Below are 22613 nucleotides of genomic sequence, written 5' to 3'. Positions count from 1 at the left end.
CATACCAGACAGACAGACAGGACAGGAGAGACTTATCATCAACGTACCAACAGACAGACAGGACAAAAGAAAGGGAGGAAGATACGTTCAATGCTATTATGTTGAAGACGCATGTTATTGTACTTACAGTATAGGCGGCAATCCTGCAAATGCATAGGGTGAGATGCATGCACTCAGACATTGTCCACGGATAAAGACGCGCTTTCCTCAACAACCAACGAGTCACTGACAGCAACAGACAGGGGACAGTCAGAGAGAAAGACCAAACAGAGACCGACAGAGCAGCAGGAGGAAAAGGAGAGGACTCTAGTCAAAGTTATAATCCAACGAAGCCAATCAGCAGCTCTCAGAAACTTCATCTGGGAAATAGAGGCTAGAGAGAGAGTATAGGAGAGACAGGACATCTGTTCACACTAATTTAGATCAAACGACAGTTACGACACTGGTGGTGCAGCAGTGTAGGCAAGGGCCAGTATGGCTGCTAGGCTGTCTGATCTATAAAGGGTTGGACTACCGGATCACAGACAATTGCTCCATTTCCCTGTCAGCATCTATGTCTAGTTTGAAGATCAGAAAGGTCCTCATAACACAACATGTGAAAACGTCAAACGTCCTTCCAAACCCTGATTCCATTGAGCTGCAGAAAGCTGGTGAAGTCGAACAACAAATGGAAGGCATATAGGCGGACTATTTTCCATGATGCTTTGAGTGAATTTAAAAAATGATGAGTCCAAGCTTAATTAGTATTGGGTACACCACACCATTTCAATGTGGATAATATTTGTTGAGACCTTGGGCAATGTGATGATAATGAGTGATAAAGTATGGTCACATTTCATTTGCACTTTTAAACCTACTCTTTGGAATGACTTCGAGAGCAACAGTGAATCTATTTTGTTTTTAAGTGGAGATCTCGCAACAATCATTCTCACGATAGCACATTTGAAAGTGACAATATGATAGCTAAAATGGGCTTGGTTAAACTCTGGATGCGAGACCAAAGAGTAGCTGTATATAGATATATCTCCAGTAGGTATTGCCCAGCTTATTTTTTTTAATAGTGGATATAACGTTGAAGATCTGACATTGTTTTAAAAGGTACAAATTCAACATAGACAATTCTTGTATAAAATCTGTTGAAATGTGGTTACCATGATGACATAATCCTGTAGTAAAATGTTACCCTCAAAACAGTTTTACTACATTGATTCATTTGTTCAAATCCATTGTATTTTCCACATAGATCCCACATCACAATATGTTGAACGATTATATTGAGACGTTATGGATTCAACCAATTTGTGCCCAGTGGCAAGAGAGGACAGTCCCAGGAGACTACAGATGCACTAGTCAAGGAAGTTACATATTTTCTTAATGAGTGAGAGGAAAATAGTGGAATCTGAGACTATAGAACAGAACTGTTTACACCGGTGGTTCTTAATTCCATCCATAGAAAGAGATGAAATTAAGACTAGTTCCAAAATTACCTCACTTCTCAAACAGGATGAAGTATATCCAAGAGTAGGCAGTTTTCGTAAACAGACAATGTAGCCTACTATACACAGATGTCTTCCCAAGAGCCTTTGGCAACAAATGAAAACACTGCCATTGAAATGATAAGGTGCGACTGATTCCCCACATGATACCAGACCCATATTTAGATAGCTTATTTAGATTACATTTATGCAGGCTATATGGCTGTGATCTCTATGCGTTTGGCCTATCTCTGATCATTTTCAAGATCTGTGTTACAAAACTAGGCATGCGTGATTTGAGGCCATGACGTCAACTGTGTGTGGATATTTTGTCCTATTGCCCTGCTCCGTCATTCAGGTCACTGTGGACACTAGAATCTGTTCAGGAGTCAAACGTCACCATCTGACCAGCAGCGTTAAACAGATGGTCTACAACCTAAATGGCACACTATTCCCTATTTAGTGCACTACTTTTGACCAGGACCCATAGTAGTGCACTATATTGGAAATAGGGTGTTATTTGGGACCCAATCAAGGGCAGAGTTAGTTGTCTATCCTTGCCAGGACAAAATCTCCCATCTACTGAACGATACTACCGGTTTGTCACGTAATGAGAAAAATTAAGGGGATCGATAATATCATGATGATTTCTTCCACCGGAGAACAAAAAGCACACTGTGTTTTAAGAGCACAGCTGAAATCAACAGCCTCTTTCATGGAGGTGACCTGTTCCTTCTGCGAGGTGAGGTCAGATTATAACAATGCAGAACATTCTCAAAGGCCCTTTTTTTGAATAGCACACACTGTGTCAGGCCAAACCCAGAACTGAATCTGTGTCCCTAATGCAACAATTGAAAGGAATGGAGTGAGGATGTGCAAAGAAAGAAGTTGTAAAATGTGAATAAAATAAACCCAAAAGCAGCACCGTGTCATCCACCTCTGATAGCGGAGGAAGCCCAGCTCTCTGAAAAAACACAACTGCCAGTTAAACAAAACATTGGTCTCGTCTCCGTGCCAACTGTTAGGGGCAGCGGGTCCAGATTCCATGGAAGCTGTGGATCCGTTTTGACCCCATTAAAACAGCTGTGATGCACTGCAGTGCTCCAATAAAGTGTTTCCTCTACACAGTCTATGGAAAATTGACTAGAGTGTGAGTGGCTAATCTTTCATTTAACTACAGTATTTACTGCTTCTGGTCAAGTAGTCTAGTGGGGTTCAGTTGCTCTCCATGAAGACTCAGAGTAATATCACTAGCCTGATCCCAGATCTGTTTCCTGTGGTCATTGTTTAGCGTGACACAAACAGATCTGGGAACAACCATGTGTAGGCCTAATACCACATCACCGCATTGTCTGTTACAGTAATAAGTTCCAATGGCCCTGCAAGTTAGGGAAGGTCATTTCCATGTAAAAGGACCCATGAGCACCAACATGTGAAGTTCATAGGAGCATATCAAATGTGGTATCAAATGAAAGCTCAGAGTCTATATTTTTGGGAACCATTTTCCATTAAAAAAAACATGGAATAAGCAAAGGGTTTGATTTCTGGTGTCACAGATGGAAAAGGGGTCTTAATTAAAAAACATCTTATAAAGGTATTAGAAATACATCCAAACAATAATGTAAAGTAAAAATAAATAATAACAGTAAAGGCCCCTGCCAACTAATATCAACATTTAGATTTTGTTTTGCAGAAATTATTAGCCTTTGGTAAGTTATTACAAAATATTCTGTATTAGTGTCTTGTCATTCTGTATCCAAAAACCCACATATCTAAGATATTTCCTCATTTCGCTCCATCAGGATTCTGAAAGATCACAGAAGTAGAAGGAAAGAAAGACCGTCCAATAAGTTAGTGTTTTTACTGATAACAATTTAGGACTTAAGTGATTAATACGTCCCGTTAAAAAAAATCTGTACCACAATGACTGCAATTGAATTGGCCACAATGATCAATTATAATATCAATAATAAAATAAAAACAGTTAAAGGTGATTTCTATTTTACAATAATCTCAAAGTGTATAAAATATAGAAAAATAGTTTTAAAAAACAAAACATATATCTAACCATGTAATGAAAGCAACAATCAAAGTCTAGTGGGAAAGGTAGGCCAACCGAGAGAGATGGGTCTTAAGGCCTTCTTTAAAAACCTCCAACCGTCTGAACAGCCCTGAGATGATCTGGAAGGGAGTTACAATGGCGTGATGCGTAGGAGGAAGAGGCACGGTCATCCCCCATTGTGCCGAGCCTTCTCCTGGGGGCATGGAGCAGTAGAACACAGTAAACTAGAGTTCAGTGCAATGGAGGATAGTTCAGTACAGTACAGAGTACAATGGAGTATAGTTCAGTAAAGTACAGTGGAGCACACGACTAGAGTACAGTATGATATAATGGCCTATATTCTACTGAACTACACTCTACTTGTATCTACTGTGCTGAAATATACTCCATTGTGCTGAACTCATACTTTACTGTACTTTGCTCTACTGACCTGTACTGAACTCTACTGTACTTTACTGTGTTTTTGCTGGGCTGTATTGTGAAACATAGACGTCTATGATTGGTAAAGATTTTGTCATGTCTGGACCAACCATATTTGGTCTTGTTTGGGGGCGGAGATAATTAGAATAATAGCCAGTGTGTAGAATTATACCTAAACATTCAAAAGAAGGATATTACATATTTCTACCTTTTTGTACCTATTGAAAATACATCCCCATTTAGAGAATACACTCATAAGGATGCATTTCTGTATAGAGGTGGTAGAGGTCAATCCAACTCAGGGAAAAACTACAGAATTTCCATGGAAACGCGTGGGGGAAAGGGCCGTGGGGAATGATACCAAGTCTCCTCATTGCCCCCATCAAAATGTGCCTACATTTAGGTTATTGTTTATATGAGTATTTTACACTATGTTGAGATAAAAAAATCTGAGTATGATGTTTGTATGGATGTCAACCCCAATAAATGTTCTGTTACAAAACTTTGCATCTGCACTGCTCCTCAAGTAAATGTGTTTTAGTAAAAATATTTTGGTGGCAATTGTTAAAAGTAGACTTCCGCATATAGGTGTATGGTTTGTTAAACTTTGCAATCAATGGCTTGACATGTATTGTGAGTCTCTGTTACCGTGGAATTGCCCCAAATCAAATGACAAAGGAGAACACCCAAGATTTTTGGAGTTGTTACCTAAACATTCCCTTTTTAAGTCAAAACACAGGCATGTTTACAACAGTCCACGTATGCCTGGAGAGGGTCTGGTTACAAGGAGAAGACTTCATCACAAATAGTCTAAGAGAAGGGGGCTCTCTGACTACAGGACTTTTTCCTTGACGACCAAGAGAGCTAGTGGTGGGATTTGCAGAGACATACAAGTCTAGGTCTAGTGGTGCAATGTAGCCTAGTGGGAAAAGTACTTTGTCATACTTGAGTAAAAGTAAAGGTAACTTAATAGAAAATTACTTAAGTAAGAGTGAAAGTCACTAAGTAAAATACTTAGAGTAAAAGTTTACAAATATTTGGTTTTAAATATACTTAAGTATCAAAAGTAAATGGAATGGGGCCTCCTGAATGGTGCAGTGGTCTAAGGTACTGCATCACACTACTAACTACGTTACTACAGATCCTGGTTCGATACCGAACTGTGTCGCAGCCAGCCATGACTGGGAGACCCATGAGGAGACGCACAATTGGCCCAGCGTCGTCCGGGTTAGGCCGGCCGGGATGTCCATGGTCCATTGTGCTCCAGCGACTCCTGTGGTGGGGCGGGCGCATGCGCGCTGACACGGTCACCAGGTGTACTGTGTTTCTTCCGACACATTGGTGCTGGCGTCCGGGTTAAGAGTGCATTGTGTCAAGAAGCCATGCGGCTTGGCGGGGGACGCACGACTCTCAACCTTCGCCTCTCCCGATTCCGTACGGAGGTTGCAGCGATGGGACAATACTGTAACTACCAATTGGATATGTTGAAATTGAGAAGTTTATTTTTTTAACTATATATATATTTTTTTAAGTAAATGGAATTTCTAAAATGTACTTAAGTACAAACCATTTCAAACTTTTTGGACAGATAGCCAGGGGCACACTCCAACACTCAGACATAATTTACAAACAAAGAATTTGTGTTATGTGAGTCCACCAGATCAGAGGCAATAGGGATGTTATCTTGACAAGTGTGTGAATTAGACTATTTTCCAATCAAATTGTAACAAGTACTTTTTATTTAACTAGGCAAGTCGGTTAAGAACAAATTCTTATTTACAATGACGGCCTAAGAACAGTGGGTTAACTGGTCTAGGAACAGTGGGTTAACTGCCTTGTCCAGGGGCAGAATGACAGATTTTTACCTTGTCAACTCGGGGATTCGATCTAGCAACCTTTCAGTTACTAGTACAACGCTCTAACCACTAGGCTACCCACCGCCCAAAATGTAACGAGTACTTTTGGGTGTCAGGGAAAATGTATGGAGTAAAAGTACATTATTTTCTTTAGGAATGTAGAAGTAAAAGTGAAAGTTGGCAAAAATAGAAATGTAAAGTACAGATACCCCAAAAAACTAGTTAAGTAAGCACTTTACACCATTGGTTAAGAGCATTGGGCCAAAAAGGTCGATTCTTTTTGGTTTGAATCTTCGAACCGACTAGGTGAAATATATATATATATTTTGTCACATACACCAGATAGGTGCAGTGAAATGTGTTGTTTTACAGGGTCAGCCATTGTAGTACAGTGCTCCTGGAGCAAATTAGGGTTAAGTACCTTGCTCAAGGGCACATCAACACTTGTTTCACCTTATCTGCTAGGGTATTCGAACCAGCGACCTTTTGGTTACTGGCTCCATGCTTCTTTAAGTCGCTCTGGATAAGAGCGTCTGCTAAATGAATAAAATGTAAAGTGTAAATGTGGGCCTGTACAATACTGCAGGTTCATCATCTTTGTCCTTTCTCCCTTGGTTTGCAGCCTACATGTTGAGCTATTTTAAGCAGCCTTCCTTCCTTTCTTGAGGAAATGCTCCATCCTACGAAAACCTCTTATCGGTTGTTCCCATTGGAGAAAACACTTTACAGATCAAGGGACAACAGACAGTCACAACGCCAGGTCAAAACCCCAACGTGTATAGATGGGATATAGGCTAGCCCCCGAACACAGCAAAACAAGTCTGTTATAGAGTACACCCCCCACCCTGTTACAGATAGCCACTATCTTGTCATGTCCAACATACCCCACGCTGACCCCTGAAATGTCATCAGACCTCTAAATGACATTACCACACCCCCTGTGTGACACAATCGTTTGCTATTTTTTAGGGTATCTCCTACAGATGTGATAGATTTGGAAGGCAGATGTTGACATGTGTTTTTCTCATGGGTTTGTGTTTACAACAGCGTGCACACACACATACACGCAGAAAGAGATATGATTAAGCCCCCAAAATGTGTCAAAATATAAGAATGAGGAAAGTCAAGCTTTAAACAGCTGGCCTACTGGTGACTCCTCCCCAGATAATAATCTCAGTCTGACATCATTACCCGACAGTATGACTACACTACTGTGGCTCAAAACTGAATCACAAAACCAAATAGAAGGGAGGTCCAATATTGTTTGGCCCAGCTGCAATGGTTGCAATTTTGTTGGTTATCCTAATGGCCAAGGAACGAGTGTTCCACCAACCAGACCAGATAGATTGACCCTTGTACTGGGTTCTCCAAAACTAGACTGAGCCTCCAAATCCCTCAGTGCTCAATTATTATTTATTTATTTTTGTTTGTTTTTTGAAGGGGGAGGGGGAATTAGCCTATGCTAAATCGAAAATAAAGCCACAGACAGAGCCTCATATGACAGCATGACAATCAAAGAAAAATACCATACCAGAAAATCCATGAAATACTTTGGTAGCTTGACGTGCTCTCCCAAAACAGAAATTGGTTGGTGGTTGGCGTATTCCAGGTAAACCACTATTTTCTCCTAAACTAGCTAGGCTAAATGTACACTCGGAATTCTATGCACGGCCTTCTTTTCAAATGGTTTTGTTTTGGTGTCTAGCAAGAATCCGAGTTTGGACTGTAGGATACACACAATGTTGCAGGAAATATGGAAAGCGTTTTCATGCGATGCGTAATGAAAGATATTCGAGCGAAACTGCGATAATCGGCTAGTCTTAATTTGGTTAGATCCGGTCATAGGATTCCTATATGATTTATATTACAAACGTTTAAAATTCTATACATCAAAGTAACAATGATTTGATGCTATACTATAGAGTAACTTCTGAGTGGTTCAAATCAAAACCTCAACCACCGTGTCGAAACTTGGTGATATCCCGGAAGCGTACACAAGTTAGTTTTCTTGGATTTTATGACATCCCCCCGCTTGTCACTAGACGTCACGTGACTTTGTACAGTAGACGCTTCGTTTACTTTACTGATGTTACCTTTCTGCAGGGCTGTCCCATCCGCTACACTATTTAAATCTAGCAAGGTTATTTTTACAAAAATATGACAATTAAACTTAGCCTCGAAGTGAGAAAATGTCATTCCTTCTCTAATAATGTGCGTGTAGGGACCTCTAGTGGTTAATACGTGACGATACACCAGAGCTCTGTGAGCAAACAAACTATTTTATGATTAGGGATATATGAAGCCTAATTAAAAATAAAAAAAATACAATTTAACAATGAATACGAGGATGACCTTTTTCAAACATCAAATATGGGCCGACATGGCACAAAGTAAATACATTTTTCAAATATCAAACATGGGCTAACAGCACAGATAACAGATTTTTAAAAACTATGTTAAACTTCACAGACGTTATATGTTGCATGATCACAGTCACGGTATAATTTGAGGTTTTAAATATTCTTGGTCTACTTGAATGAAATAACAAATATGGAGACATTGATTATTTAAACAGAACAAAGATATATCCTGGCTATAGAGGCTCCACCAGATGTTGCAAATGCTTTAATCCTTTGAAAATTGTGAAACAGGCAGACTCCAGTGGCTTGAAGCTCTGAATGCAGCATGAAATAAAATTGTATTATAACATCGTTATAACGATATGCTCTTCGTAAAAATATGACATCATTGTACCAATAAGGAAACTTGACCAAACTTATTGCTGGCTGCTGTGTTGCCTACTGAATGCATATCTCAGTGGTTATATGTAGCCTAGAACTAGCTCCACCCTCGATTATTCTGGGTTCTTTCGTCTGCGGACTAGTCCTGTTACGAGCCTTTAGCATCTGGAATAGGACTTTCTCGGTTGTACCTTTTCATGAAGAAAAAGAAGACATTGTTATTTGACTTTCACGCATGCGATTAGACTACAGAGGATACAAGCGCATGTTTTACAACTTGACATTTATTTTCGGACGATATTCTACAGCCCGATTGCAAAGAACTAAAACTAAAAAAAGAGTTTGGTGCTGAATACAAAGTGATACGGTGGTCCGATGGCTCGCTCGCATGACTAATTAATAGTCTATCAGGACTCGGTCGCGCGCTGCTCAGTTGTTTGTGTTATAAACTATGGCGTTTAGGGCAAAAGCCTTGTACGACTTTAGTTCGGAAAATCTAGGTGAGATATCGATTACTGAGAACGAAGTTGTTACTTTATACAGCGAACAAGACATAGAGGGATGGCTAGAGGGAACAAACAGCAGAGGGGATACTGGTCTTTTTCCAGCCTCATACGTGGAGATTCTCAGAAATGAATCATCTGACATCTCGTCCAACAATAATGGCATATCGGCGGATCAAGGTCAACCCGACTCCCCATCAAGTGGATATGATTCATCATACTATTCCCAGTCCCACTCTCGTGCTGAGAACATTAAAGATCCGACCCACTCCGCTTATCCTGTGCAAATTCCCCAGCGCCATGGTTACCAGACCAGTCAAGGTAGTGATGATGACTGGGATGATGACTGGGATGACAGCTCTACTGTGGGGGCTGAGCCCGGAACTAAACATGACAATGATGGAACTAGTTCCACAGCATACACAGTGACTACTTCGTTGCCTGGGAGACGTGACAGTTCCCAAGCCAAAAGTTCAGCAACAATAGGTAAAAACCTCAACAGGTTCTCAACCTTTGTGAAATCTGGCGGAGAGGCTTTTGTATTGGGCGAGGCGGCTGCCTTTGTCAAAGATGGGGACAAGATCTGTGTTGTCATGGGGCAGTATGGACCAGAGTGGCAGGAAGACCCATACCCGTTTGCCTGCTCCATCGATGACCCCACCAAACAGACAAAATTCAAAGGCATGAAGAGTTACATGTCATACAGACTGACTCCATCCCACACCCAGAGCCAGGTGAATAGAAGATACAAGCACTTTGACTGGCTCTACGCTCGACTTGTGGAACGCTTCCCTGTCATCTCAGTCCCCCATCTGCCTGAGAAACAGGCCACTGGGCGCTTTGAACAGGACTTTGTCTCCAAACGCAGAAAAGGTTTGATATGGTGGATGAACCACATGACGAGCCACCCTGTCCTGGCTAGATGTGACGTGTTCCAGCACTTCCTCACCTGCCCCAGCACAGACGAGAAGACGTGGAAGATGGGCAAGAGAAAGGCAGAGAAGGATGAGTTGACTGGCGCTAACTTCTTCCTGACCATCTCCACCCCGGCTGTTCCACTGGACCTACAGGAGGTAGAGAACAAGGTCGATGGGTTTAAAGCCTTCACCAGGAAGATGGATGACAACTGCCTAGTGGTGAACGCCACCATCAACGAGTTTGCCCGGAAGCAGATCACCGGATTTAAGAAAGAGTATCAGAAAGTGGGTCAGTCTTTCAAACTGTTGGGCCAAGCCTTTGAGATGGACCAGCAGTCCTATTCTGTAGGACTGAACCGTGCCATAGCATTCACAGGAGAGGCCTACGAGGCTATAGGAGACTACTTTGCTGAGCAGCCCAGACAGGATTTGGACCCCATATCGGATCTGCTGGACCTGTACAAGGGACACCTGGCCAACTATCCTGATATCATCCATGTTCAGAAAGGTACCGTATGATTATGTCACAGCTGTCTCTGCTCTAGAAATAGAGTCCATAGAATGGTCAAAGACCCTCTAAACGTTGCAATTTAGCTGCACTCTCATAGGCATTCTATTTCTAGGGGTCATGCTATGTTGATGATGAAGAAAAACCCATTTTGCCTTGTCTTTCCTGGATATCCCTCGCAGCAAAATGTTTTGTGTTTTGAACATTACTTCAGATCATGTAACATGACACACACATGTTTTGTATTATGTACAACTTTTGTGCACCCTGGCAAAAGTTTGCTTTCACAGTGTTCTCTGTTGAGTAATGCTGAAGAATATGGCCTTGAGGCATGACATTTCATTCTCTGTCCTGAAAGAGAGATTTGAGAGTTTTGTCTCACACCCAATGAAGAGAGTGAGATCAGAGTTTTGGACTATAATCACAGCTCAGGGCTCTTAAAGCTAGGCATAGTCTTGAAGGAAACGTGGTTACCAACAGAACTCTTTAGTTCTCATTTTACGAATGGATGCAGCGTTCTCTTATTTGTCACTTTGTAATAGATTTGTTAAATAGTAGGCACATACATTTTGGGTGCCGTTTTGTAACATGCTATGTTGTCCAAGTTCAGTTGTGACATTGAAGGTTGTGTTAGCCTACATCGGCATAGAATTAGAAGGAGATTCCGGGGCCTCTTGTCCAGCGTTTCCCTGGGAATATTGGAATGCGGAATAGCCTTAGGATTAAGTGATTTTCCTCTCCAAGGGTGGGGATCTGGGGAGCTGATGCACAATATTGCCTGGACACATTTCTTCCCACTAGCACCGGTGCAGAAGTTCAGCTTAATGGTGCTCTGGCTCTGTGATTGCATGCAAGTGCCGAAAATAAAATAAGTCCAATTTAATTTAATATCATTAGTATATTCATTCATCCAAGTGTGTGCCTGCATGTGTGTGTGTGTGTGTGTGTGTGTGTGTGTGTGTGTGTGTGTGTGTCTGCATGTGTGTGTGTGCGTGTGTGTGTGTGTCTGCATGTGTGTGTCTACATGTGTGTGTGTGTGTGTCTGCATGTGTGTGTGTGTGTGTGTGTGTGTGTGTGTCTGCATGTGTGTGTGTGTGTGTGTCTGCATGTGTGTGTGTGTGTGTGTGTCTGCATGTGTGTGTGTGTGTGTGTGTGTGTGTGTGTGTGCGTGTGCGTGTGCGTGTGTGTGTGTGTGTGTGTGTGTGTGTGTGTGTGTGTGTGTGTGTGTGTGTGTGTGTGCGCGTGTTGATTTATATTCCCCAGATAAGGCCTGGAGTCTAATGGCTGTAGATAACGGTGTTCACTAAAGCAGCGGAAAAGTCTTTAGGTTAATCTTCCACTTGCACATTCAGAGCTCAAGTACACTATATATACAAAGTATGTGAACACCCCTTCAAATTAGTGGATTCTGCTATTTCAGCCACATCCATTGCTGACAGGTGTATAAAATCGAGCACACGGCCATGCAATCTCCAGAGACAAACATTGGCAGTAGAATGGCCGGGTCGTTCGTCATTGTAAGTAAGAATTTTGTTCTTAACTGACTTGCCTAGTTAAATAAAGGTTACTTTCCAACAAGTCAGTTCATTAAATTTCTGCCCTGCTAGAGCTGCCCCGGTCAACTGTAAGTGCTGTTATTGTGAAGTGGCAACACCTAGGAGCAATAACGGCTCAGCCGTAAGGTGGTAGGCCACACAAGCTCACAGAACGGGACCGCAGAGTGCTGAAGTGAGTAAAAATTGTCTGTCCTCGGTTGCAAAACTCACTACTGAGTTCCAAACTGCCTCTGGAAGCAACGTCAGCACAATAGCTGTTCATCGGAAATGGGTTTCCATGGCCGAGCAGCCACACACAAGCCTAAGATCACCATGCGTAATGCCAAGCGTTGGGTGGAATGGTGTAAACCTAACCGCCATTGAACTCTGGAGCAGTGGAAACGTATTCTCTGGAGTGATGAATCACGCTTCACTATCTGGCAGTCCAGTCCGACAGACGAATCTGGGTTTGGTGGATGCCAGGAGAATGCTACCTGCCCCAATGCATAGTGCCAACTGTAAAGTTTGGTGGAGAAGGAATAATGGTCTGGGGCTGTTTTTCATGGTTTGGGCTAGGCACCTTAGTTCCAGTGAAGGGAAATCTTAACGCTACAGCATACAATGACATTCTAGACGATTCTGTGCTTCCACCTTAATGGTAAACATTTGGGGAAGGCCCTTTGCTGTTTCAGCATGAAAATGCCAAGTGCCCAAATCAAGGTCCAGAACAGAAATGGTTTGTCAAGATTGGTGTGGAAGAACTTGACTGGCCTGCACAGAGCCCTGACCTCAACCCCATCAAAAACCTTTGGGATGAATTGGAACAGGGACTGCGAGCCAGGCGTAATTGCCCAACATCAGTGCCCGAACTTACTAATGCTCTTGTGGCTGAATGGAAGCAAATCCCCGCCACAATGTTCAAAAATCTAGTGGAAAGTCTTCCCAGAAGAGTGGAGGCATATTAATGCCCATGATTTTGAAATGAGATGTTCGACCAGCAGGTGTCCATATACTTTTGGTCATGTAGTGTATGTGTCCTTCACGGCAACAATTTAATTGTTCATATCTCATTGCAACAATTGCTGTTCTTAGCTATTCACTTATAAATAGGTTGTTCAGTGTTTGTGGCCGTTGATAACCATTTAGCCACAGTACTCCACAGTGTAATCAGCTGTAAACCAAACAGACTGCTTTGAATTAGACGATTATAACTATGTGTGAGTGCCACCACGGAGCATTGGCTTTAGTCTGCTACTATATGGACAGAGAGCAGAGGGAATGAAACCAATGGTCAACTCTTCTTTCTGAGTCATGTTAAAACTTGTCAAAGGTACAGATTCATGATTCAACCAGAGTTTGCTTGACTAAATATGGCCTTTTCCTTTTCACCATTAATAGGAATACCTTTGATACCCTTCTCTCGAACCCTTTCCCCACTCATATTTCTCCCATTCCATCTCCTTCTTTCTCTCCTCCACCTATCTCCCCAGGTGCCCTTACCAAAGTGAAGGAGTGCCAGAAACAAGAAGGGGAGGGATCAACCATCAACGAGCGTTGTAACATAATTTCCTGCGCCACACTGGCTGAGATCCAGCACTTTCACCGTACACGCGTACGTGACTTCAAGACCCAGATGCAACACCACCTCCAGCAGCAAATCATCTTCTTCCAGAAGATCACTGGGAAGCTAGAAGAGGCACTGCAGAAGTACGATGAGGATATCATATAAGGCACTGGAGAGAGGAGCATGGATACAGAGGGATAAAGAGAGGAGGAGGGGGGACTAAGGGAGAGAGAGGAGGGTGGATACAGAGGGATAAAGAGAGGAGGAGGGGGACTAAGGGAGAGGAGGGTGGATACAGAGGGATGAGGAGAGGAGGGGGACTAAGGGAGAGAGAGGAGGGTGGATACAGAGGGATGAAGAGAGGAGGAGGGGGACTAAGGGAGAGAGAGGAGGGTGGATACAGAGGGATGAAGAGAGGAGGAGGGGGACTAAGGGAGAGAGAGGAGGGTGGATACAGAGGGATGAAGAGAGGAGGAGGGGGACTAAGGGAGAGGAGGGTGGATACAGAGGGATGAAGAGAGGAGGAGGGGGACTAAGGGAGAGGAGGGTGGATACAGGGATGAAGAGAGGAGGAGGGGGACTAAGGGAGAGGAGGGTGGATACAGAGGGATGAAGAGAGGAGGAGGGGGACTAAGGGAGAGGAGGGTGGATACAGAGGGATAAAGAGAGGAGGAGGGGGACTAAGGGAGAGAGAGGAGGGTGGATACAGAGGGATAAAGAGAGGAGGAGGGGGACTAAGGGAGAGAGAGGAGGGTGGATACAGAGGGATAAAGAGAGGAGGAGGGGGACTAAGGGAGAGAGAGGAGGGTGGATACAGAGGGATGAAGAGAGGAGGAGGGGGACTAAGGGGAGAGAGAGGAGGGTGGATACAGAGGGATGAAGAGAGGAGAGGGGGGACTAAGGGAGAGAGAGGAGGGTGGATACAGAGGGATGAAGAGAGGAGGAGGGGGACTAAGGGAGAGGAGGGTGGATACAGAGGGATGAAGAGAGGAGGAGGGGGACTAAGGGAGAGGAGGGTGGATACAGAGGGATAAAGAGAGGAGGAGGGGGACTAAGGGAGAGAGAGGAGGGTGGATACAGAGGGATAAAGAGAGGAGGAGGGCGGACTAAGGGAGAGAGAGGAGGGTGGATACAGAGGGATAAAGAGAGGAGGAGGGGGACTAAGGGAGAGAGAGGAGGGTGGATACAGAGGGATGAAGAGAGGAGGAGGGGGACTAAGGGAGAGAGAGGAGGGTGGATACAGAGGGATGAAGAGAGGAGGAGGGGGACTAAGGGAGAGAGAGGAGGGTGGATACAGAGGGATGAAGAGAGGAGGAGGGGGACTAAGGGAGAGAGGAGGGTGGATACAGAGGGATGAGGAGAGGAGGGGGACTAAGGGAGAGAGGAGGGTGGATACAGAGGGATGAGGAGAGGAGGGGGACTAAGGGAGAGAGAGGAGAGAGAGGAGGGTGGATACAGAGGGATGAAGAGAGGAGGAGGGGGACTAAGGGAGAGAGAGGAGGGTGGATACAGAGAGATGAAGAGAGGAGGAGGGGGACTAAGGGAGAGGAGGGGGATACAGAGGGATGAAGAGAGGAGGAGGGGGACTAAGGGAGAGAGAGGAGGGTGGATACAGAGTGATGAAGAGAGGAGAGGGGGACTAAGGGAGAGAGGAGGGTGGATACAGAGGGATGAGGAGAGGAGGGGGACTAAGGGAGAGAGGAGGGTGGATACAGAGGGATGAGGAGAGGAGGGGGGACTAAGGGAGAGGAGGGTGGATACAGAGGGATGAAGAGAGGAGGAGGGGGACTAAGGGAGAGGAGGGTGGATACAGAGGGATAAAGAGAGGATGAGGGGGACTAAGGGAGAGGAGGGTGGATACAGAGGGATAAAGAGAGGAGGAGGGGGACTAAGGGAGAGGAGGGTGGATACAGAGGGATAAAGAGAGGAGGAGGGGAACTAAGGGAGAGAGAGGAGGGTGGATACAGAGGGATGAAGAGAGGAGGAGGGGGACTAAGGGAGAGAGAGGAGGGTGGATACAGAGGGATGAAGAGAGGAGAGGGGGACTAAGGGAGAGAGGAGGGTGGATACAGAGGGATGAGGAGAGGAGGGGGGGGACTAAGGGAGAGAGGAGGGTGGATACAGAGGGATGGAGGGGGACTAAGGGAGAGGAGGGTGGATACAGAGTAATAAAGAGAGGGGGCTAAGAGAGAGAGGAGGGTGGATACAGAGGGATGAGGAGAGGAGGAGTTGAGGGAGAGAGAGATTATGAGAACATGGGGTAGGAACATAGGGAGTGTGCTGGTCTTGGCACTGCAGTTCTGCAGTGTTCCCTATTTCATAATCTGATCAAGACTGGAGCACTGGTTTGGAAAAAAAATCGAGGGACACATTTTGACCTCCCCATCTCAGAGAAGTATTCCCCATTTAAACAGAATATGTTTTATGGTGCGAACTGAAGTAACTAGTCCATAATGACAATGTAATTGGTTATGTGTTGTTTTTCCTTGACAAGATTATTCATCCATTCTACAGTTGGAAGTGAGCAGATCTATGCAGGTACTGCACTGACAGATATGAAATAGGAGTGAGAATTATTCCTTCATTGACAGAGAGGGTTGTTGTCTGCAAAACTTGATAATGTAGTCTAGCGTGACAGGATATGTTAAATCATCACTTATACAATTAGTGTCACTTCAAGAATATGTAGAATGATTTCAGTAAGGAAACTGTTTAGAATCACAATTATATCTGTGAAAACATGTTAACCTGTTGCATTGAATCCCCCTCATTTGCCTTTTCCTCTGAACAAATGCATTGAATCCCCCTCATTTGCCTTTTCCTCTGAACAAATATAACGTGATTTCAGTATCATGGCAAATATGAATGACATGTCCCTTTGTGTGTGTGTGTGTGCATGTGTATCAATGTCTACGTGTGTGTTATCATAGAGAGGGCAACCTGTTGTAGTTTCTGGACCTCGTTATGTGAAACCTCCTGTAGAGATCTGTGTCAGGAACAAGCTTTAAGATTCTAGAACCCTGGGGGAGAACAGAACACATGATTTTCCATTCCTTCTTATTGTTCTCAATAGGGGGAAGGGGCACAGGGAGATCGGCCAAAATAATACGGACAATTATGTCTCTGTGGGAATCGCTAATGTCGAAGGACATTGTTGAAAATAAATCAGTTGTACTGTATGTGTAATATCATGATTCAAGGACCATTGTTGGTGTTATAATAGGATAGAAGGACTGTTGTTGGTGTTATATGAGAATTGAAGGACTGTTGTTGGTGTTATATGAGAATTGAAGGACTATTGTTGGTGTTATATAAGAATTGAAGGACCTTTGTTGGTGTTATATGAGAATTGAAGGACTATTGTTGGTGTTATATAAGAATTGAAGGACCTTTGTTGGTGTTATTTGAGAATTGAAGGACCTTTGTTGGTGTTATATGAGAATTGAAGGACTGTTGTTGGTGTTATATGAGAATTGAAGGACTGTTGTTGGTGTTATATGAGAATTGAAGGACTGTTGTTGGTGTTATATAAGAATTGAAGGACTGTTGTTGGTGTTATATGAGAATTGAAGGACCTTTGTTGGTGTTATATGAGAATTGAAGGACCATTGTTGGTGTTATATGAGAATTGAAGGACCGTTGTTGGTGTTATATGAGAATTGAAGGACTGTTGTTGGTGTTATATGAGAATTGAAGGACCATTGTTGGTGTTATATGAGAATTGAAGGACCGTTGTTGGTGTTATATGAGAATTGAAGGACTGTTGTTGGTGTTATATAAGAATTGAAGGACTGTTGTTGGTGTTATATGAGAATTGAAGGACTGTTGTTGGTGTTATATGAGAATTGAAGGACTGTTGTTGGTGTTATATGAGAATTGAAGGACTGTTGTTGGTGTTATATGAGAATTGAAGGACCGTTGTTGGTGTTATTTGAGAATTGAAGGACTGTTGTTGGTGTTAAATGAGAATTGAAGGACCATTGTTGGTGTTATATGAGAATTGAAGGACCTTTGTTGGTGTTATTTGAGAATTGAAGGACTGTTGTTGGTGTTAAATGAGAATTGAAGGACCATTGTTGGTGTTATATGAGAATTGAAGGACCTTTGTTGGTGTTATATGAGAATTGAAGGACTGTTGTTGGTGTTATATAAGAATTGAAGGACTGCTGTTGGTGTTATATAAGAATTGAAGGACCGCTGTTGGTGTTATATAAGAATTGAAGGACTGCTGTTGGTGTTATATAAGAATTGAAGGACTGTTGTTGGTGTTATATAAGAATTGAAGGACTGTTGTTGGTGTTATATAAGAATTGAAGGACTGCTGTTGGTGTTATATAAGAATTGAAGGACCGCTGTTGGTGTTATATAAGAATTGAAGGACCGCTGTTGGTGTCCTCCCAAAACGCAGTTGTAATTAAGTTATGTAAGTTATTTGACCAGGTTGACTGGGGTACTGCTAGATGACTTAGCACGCATCACCCTGAACAGACTAATATATGTAGAAGGGACTTTTATTCATCACATGACACAAGGAACAGTGTATAGTCCTATATACACTGAGTATACCAAAGGTTAGGCACACCTCCCTAATATTGAGTTGGCTCACCCATGTCTTAATAATCACAGGAGGTGCACATTATCATTTTGAAGTTAAAGGATAACAGTGATCCAAAGCCTATTCAAGTTTGTCCACACGGAAGTTCACATTTCAAACATTATCTCGGTTAAGTTAGTGAGGATAAGCAGCAGCCAAACAACCTTTAGTCAGACACTCTTAGCCAGAGCAAAGTTCAAAGCACAGAACGACTTAGTTGACTCCTTTATTACTTATTCCATAGAATTAGGAATTAGAATACTAGAATGGAAATGAACCTTCTTATGATGGTCCAAAGGTCAGCCATGTTGGACGCAAAAAGTACATTTAAGAACGGGAAGCATAGAAATAGCAGACATAGTACATATCTACTTAGACTTACTTTCAATGAGAATGACAAAACTATGACTACAATTTCTATGTGAATTTGGTCGGATCACCCAAATAGTTAGATATTGCAGCTTTAATTAACTGCCAATATGCCAACATTCCATTCAAATAATGCAGTCAATCCACAACCAGATACTGGCTGATATCAGTAGATGATAGGACTTAAACAAGTTGTAAATGCAACAAGTACTGATATTGTATCATATAATAACACTCACAGCTTTCCTGGAAAACAACATCTGAGACATGTATGGCCTGTTTACATACATACGGCTATTTATCATGAAAATTGGTATAAAACCCAAATAAACTGTATTTATAATTATTTGACATTATTTTAGGTTGACTATAATTCCATTATATAATTTCTGATACTGTGCATTACATGCCTTACTTCTATTTTCCTGCATAAGTAAAAGCAGGAAATGCTTCACCTATGCCTCTACTGCCATTCATTCTAATTCGACTGGTTTTGGATTTCTCCCTGACCAAGATGGCTGCCATATGACATAGCCCCTCTAGTAATTTAATATGATCTCTATTACTCATTTCTACACAGACTGGCTACTCCTCTCTCTCAGAAGGACTGTGCATGTTTGAGATCGACTACATAGCAGTGGGCTGTGGAATGCACCAGAACTTCACAACTCCTGGAAGGGTGTTTCTGAATGTGTATTTCAGAATGCCATAGCAGTCTTCTGAACTGCGCAGCCAAACTGCAAAGGAGGGTCAAAGACACTGTCTCTCAACATACATGAGGAGGGATTTCTGCTACCATCTCACCCCTGTCTAATTATTAATGAGGGCTGAAATTGGTGTTTATGTGATGTCCACAGACCCCTAAATCTAGACCATTTTGCAGTGACACCTTTTTTACGTTACTGTTCCTGCTCACAAAGAACCACAAGTCCATTCATCTCTAGAACAAAGGAGGCCATTTTATTTCCACTGGCTGGGGCACTGGTGCAGTCTCTCTCTGTGGAAACAGTCCACTTGTTGGAACTTGATTTTAGTTACATTCCTAACTGTCAATAATGGTGACTGATATCTTTTCTTTATGTAATCGGAAGCATATTGCAATGTTTGTGGAATGTTAGTGATGAATCTGAAGATGTCTTGTTCAGTTGCGGTCACTTGAAGTGAAATCTTACCCTCCCCCTTGTGTGTACCTCACTCTGCCCCAGTCCAGCCCACATGGGCCTCTGAAGTCTGCTGGAAAAGTGGAGAGTTGAATGGAAGGATATAAAGAAACAGAAGCTGTACTCTAGTCTTTATGGCAACTGAAAAGGTCAGTCCAGACCAACATAGGCTACTCATTTAAGACGATTTACAGTCTGCAATACTGAGCTGGCACAAGTCACTTTCCTGTGTAGGCCAACAGTGCATTAGCTATAAACTCAAGAGTTCTTCATAATAAAACATAGCCAGCCAACACATGATAAAACATCTAAAGTGCATTAAGCTATAAACTCAGAGTTCTTCATAATAAAACATCTACAGTGCATTAGCTATAAACTCAGAGTTCTTCATGATAAAACATCTACAGTGCATTAGCTATAAACTCAGAGTTCTTCATGATAAAACATCTACAGTGCATTAGCTATAAACTCAGAGTTCTTCATAATAAAACATAGCCAGCCAACACATGATAAAACATCTACAGTGCATTAGCTATAAACTCAGAGTTCTTCATAATAAAACATCTACAGTGCATTAGCTATAAACTCAGAGTTCTTCATGATAAAACATCTACAGTGCATTAGCTATAAACTCAGAGTTCTTCATGCTAAAACATCTACAGTGCATTAGCTATAAACTCAGAGTTCTTCATAATAAAACATCTACAGTACATCTACAGTGCATTAGCTATAATGGGACTTCCGGCGCCGACAGAGATGGCCGCCTCGCTTCGCGTTCCTAGGAAACTATGCAGTTTTTTGTTTTTTTACGTGTTATTTCTTACACTAGTACCCCAGGTCATCTTAGGTTTCATTACATACAGCCGAGAAGAACTACTGAATATAAGATCAGCGTCAACTCACCATCAGTACGACCAAGAATATGTTTTTCGCGATGCGGATCCTGTGTTCTGCCTTACAACCAGTGTAACGGAGTGGATCACATGCAGCGACCAAAAAAAAAACGACTCAGAAAAAGAGGGAAACGAAGCGGTCTTCTGGTCAGACTCCGGAGACGGGCACACCGTGCACCACTCCCTAGCATTCTTCTTGCCAATGTCCAGTCTCTTGACAACAAGGTTGATGAAATCCGAGCAAGGGTAGCATTCCAGAGGGACATCAGAGACTGTAACGTTCTCTGCTTCACGGAAACATGGCTCACTGGAGAGACGCAATCCGAAGCGGTGCAGCCAGCGGGTTTCTCCACGCATCGCGCCGACAGAAACAAACATCTTTCTGGTAAGAAGACGGGGGGGGCGTATGCCTTATGGCCAACGTGACATGGTGTGATGAAAGAAACATACAGGAACTCAAATCCTTCTGTTCACCTGATTTAGAATTCCTCACAATCAAATGTAGACCGCATTATCTACCAAGAGAATTCTCTTCGATTATAATCACAGCCGTATATATCCCCCAAGCAGACACATCGATGGCTCTGAACGAACTTTATTTAACTCTCTGAAAACTGGAAACGATTTATCCGGAGGCTGCATTCATTGTAGCTGGGGATTTTAACAAGGCTAATCTGAAAACAAGACTCCCTAAATTTTATCAGCATATCGATTGCGCAACCAGGGGTGGAAAGACCCTGGATCATTGTTACTCTAACTTCCGCGACACATATAAGGCCCTGCCCCGCCCCCTTTCGGAAAAGCTGACCACGACTCCATTTTGTTGATCCCTGCCTACAGACAGAAACTAAAACAAGAGGCTCCCACGCTGAGGTCTGTCCAACGCTGGTCCGACCAAGCTGACTCCACACTCCAAGACTGCTTCCATCACGTGGACTGGGAGATGTTTCGTATTGCGTCAGACAACAACATTGACGAATACGCTGATACGGTGTGCGAGTTCATTAGAACGTGCGTTGAAGATGTCGTTCCCATAGCAACGATTAAAACATTCCCGAACCAGAAACCGTGGATTGATGGCAGCATTCGTGTGAAACTGAAGGCACGAACCACTGCTTTTAATCAGGGCAAGGTGTCTGGTAACATGACTGAATACAAACAGTGCAGCTATTCCCTCCGCAAGGCTATCAAACAAGCTAAGCGCCAGTACAGAGACAAAGTAGAATCCCAATTCAACGGCTCAGACACAAGAGGCATGTGGCAGGGTCTACAGTCAATCACGGACTACAGGAAGAAACCCAACCCAGTCACGGATGTCTTGCTCCCAGGCAGATTAAATAACTTTTTTGCCCGCTTTGAGGACAATACAGTGCCACTGACACGGCCTGCAACGGAAACATGCGGTCTCTCCTTCACTGCAGCCGAAGTGAGTAAGACATTTAAACGTGTTAACCCTCGCAAGGCTGCAGGCCCAGACGGCATCCCCAGCCGCGCCCTCAGAGCATGCGCAGACCAGCTGGCCGGTGTGTTTACGGACATATTCAATCAATCCCTATACCAGTCTGCTGTTCCCACATGCTTCAAGAGGGCCACCATTGTTCCTGTTCCCAAGAAAGCTAAGGTAACTGAGCTAAACGACTACCGCCCGTAGCACTCACATCCGTCATCATGAAGTGCTTTGAGAGACTAGTCAAGGACCATATCACCTCCACCCTACCTGACACCCTTGACCCACTCCAATTTGCTTAGCGCCCAAATAGGTCCACAGACGATGCAATCTCAACCACACTGCACACTGCCCTAACCCATCTGGACAAGAGGAATACCTATGTGAGAATGCTGTTCATCGACTACAGCTCGGCATTCAACACCATAGTACCCTCCAAGCTCGTCATCAAGCTCGAGACCCTGGGTCTCGACCCCGCCCTGTGCAACTGGGTACTGGACTTCCTGACGGGCCGCCCCCAGGTGGTGAGGGTAGGCAACAACATCTCCTCCCCGCTGATCCTCAACACT

At 43.3% G+C, this 22613-nt stretch overlaps 2 protein-coding genes across 3 annotated transcripts in view; one reads left to right on the top strand and one right to left on the bottom strand.

Moving 5' to 3' along the window:
• arl15b (ADP-ribosylation factor-like 15b) overlaps positions 1-7810 on the bottom strand; it is a 68349-nt gene extending 60539 nt beyond the window's left edge. The window contains exon 1 of one of the 2 annotated variants that reach the window (XM_024430792.2): positions 7345-7810. In XM_024430792.2, the coding sequence (XP_024286560.1) occupies positions 7345-7356 (12 nt within the window). In that variant the 5' untranslated portion in view covers positions 7357-7810. The remainder of the gene's footprint in view (positions 1-7344) is intronic. The other variant, XM_024430791.2, reaches the window with a different exon arrangement.
• An 819-nt stretch (positions 7811-8629) lies between these two features.
• Positions 8630-13828, top strand: LOC112257300 (sorting nexin-18). The gene is made up of 2 exons (XM_024430790.2): positions 8630-10482; positions 13508-13828. The coding sequence occupies exons 1-2, from the start codon at positions 9006-9008 to the stop codon at positions 13744-13746; spliced, it is 1716 nt and encodes a 571-aa protein (XP_024286558.1). The 5' UTR covers positions 8630-9005; the 3' UTR covers positions 13747-13828.
• Positions 13829-22613: the final 8785 nt, after the last annotated feature.

This window comes from Oncorhynchus tshawytscha, linkage group LG09 (genome assembly GCF_018296145.1).
Source record: "Oncorhynchus tshawytscha isolate Ot180627B linkage group LG09, Otsh_v2.0, whole genome shotgun sequence".
In the NCBI taxonomy this organism is placed as follows: Eukaryota; Metazoa; Chordata; class Actinopteri; order Salmoniformes; family Salmonidae; genus Oncorhynchus; species Oncorhynchus tshawytscha.
Note: the sequence above shows the minus strand (reverse complement) of the source record. Positions and strands in the feature narration are given on the sequence as shown.

Excerpts from the sequence above, each read along its gene's own strand:
- LOC112257300 (XM_024430790.2), top strand. The coding sequence starts at position 9,006 with ATGGCGTTTAGGGCAAAAGCCTTGTACGACTTTAGTTCGGAAAATCTA. Across the intron at positions 10,483-13,507 it reads TATCATCCATGTTCAGAAAG|GTGCCCTTACCAAAGTGAAG; the intron begins GTACCGTATGAT and ends CTATCTCCCCAG.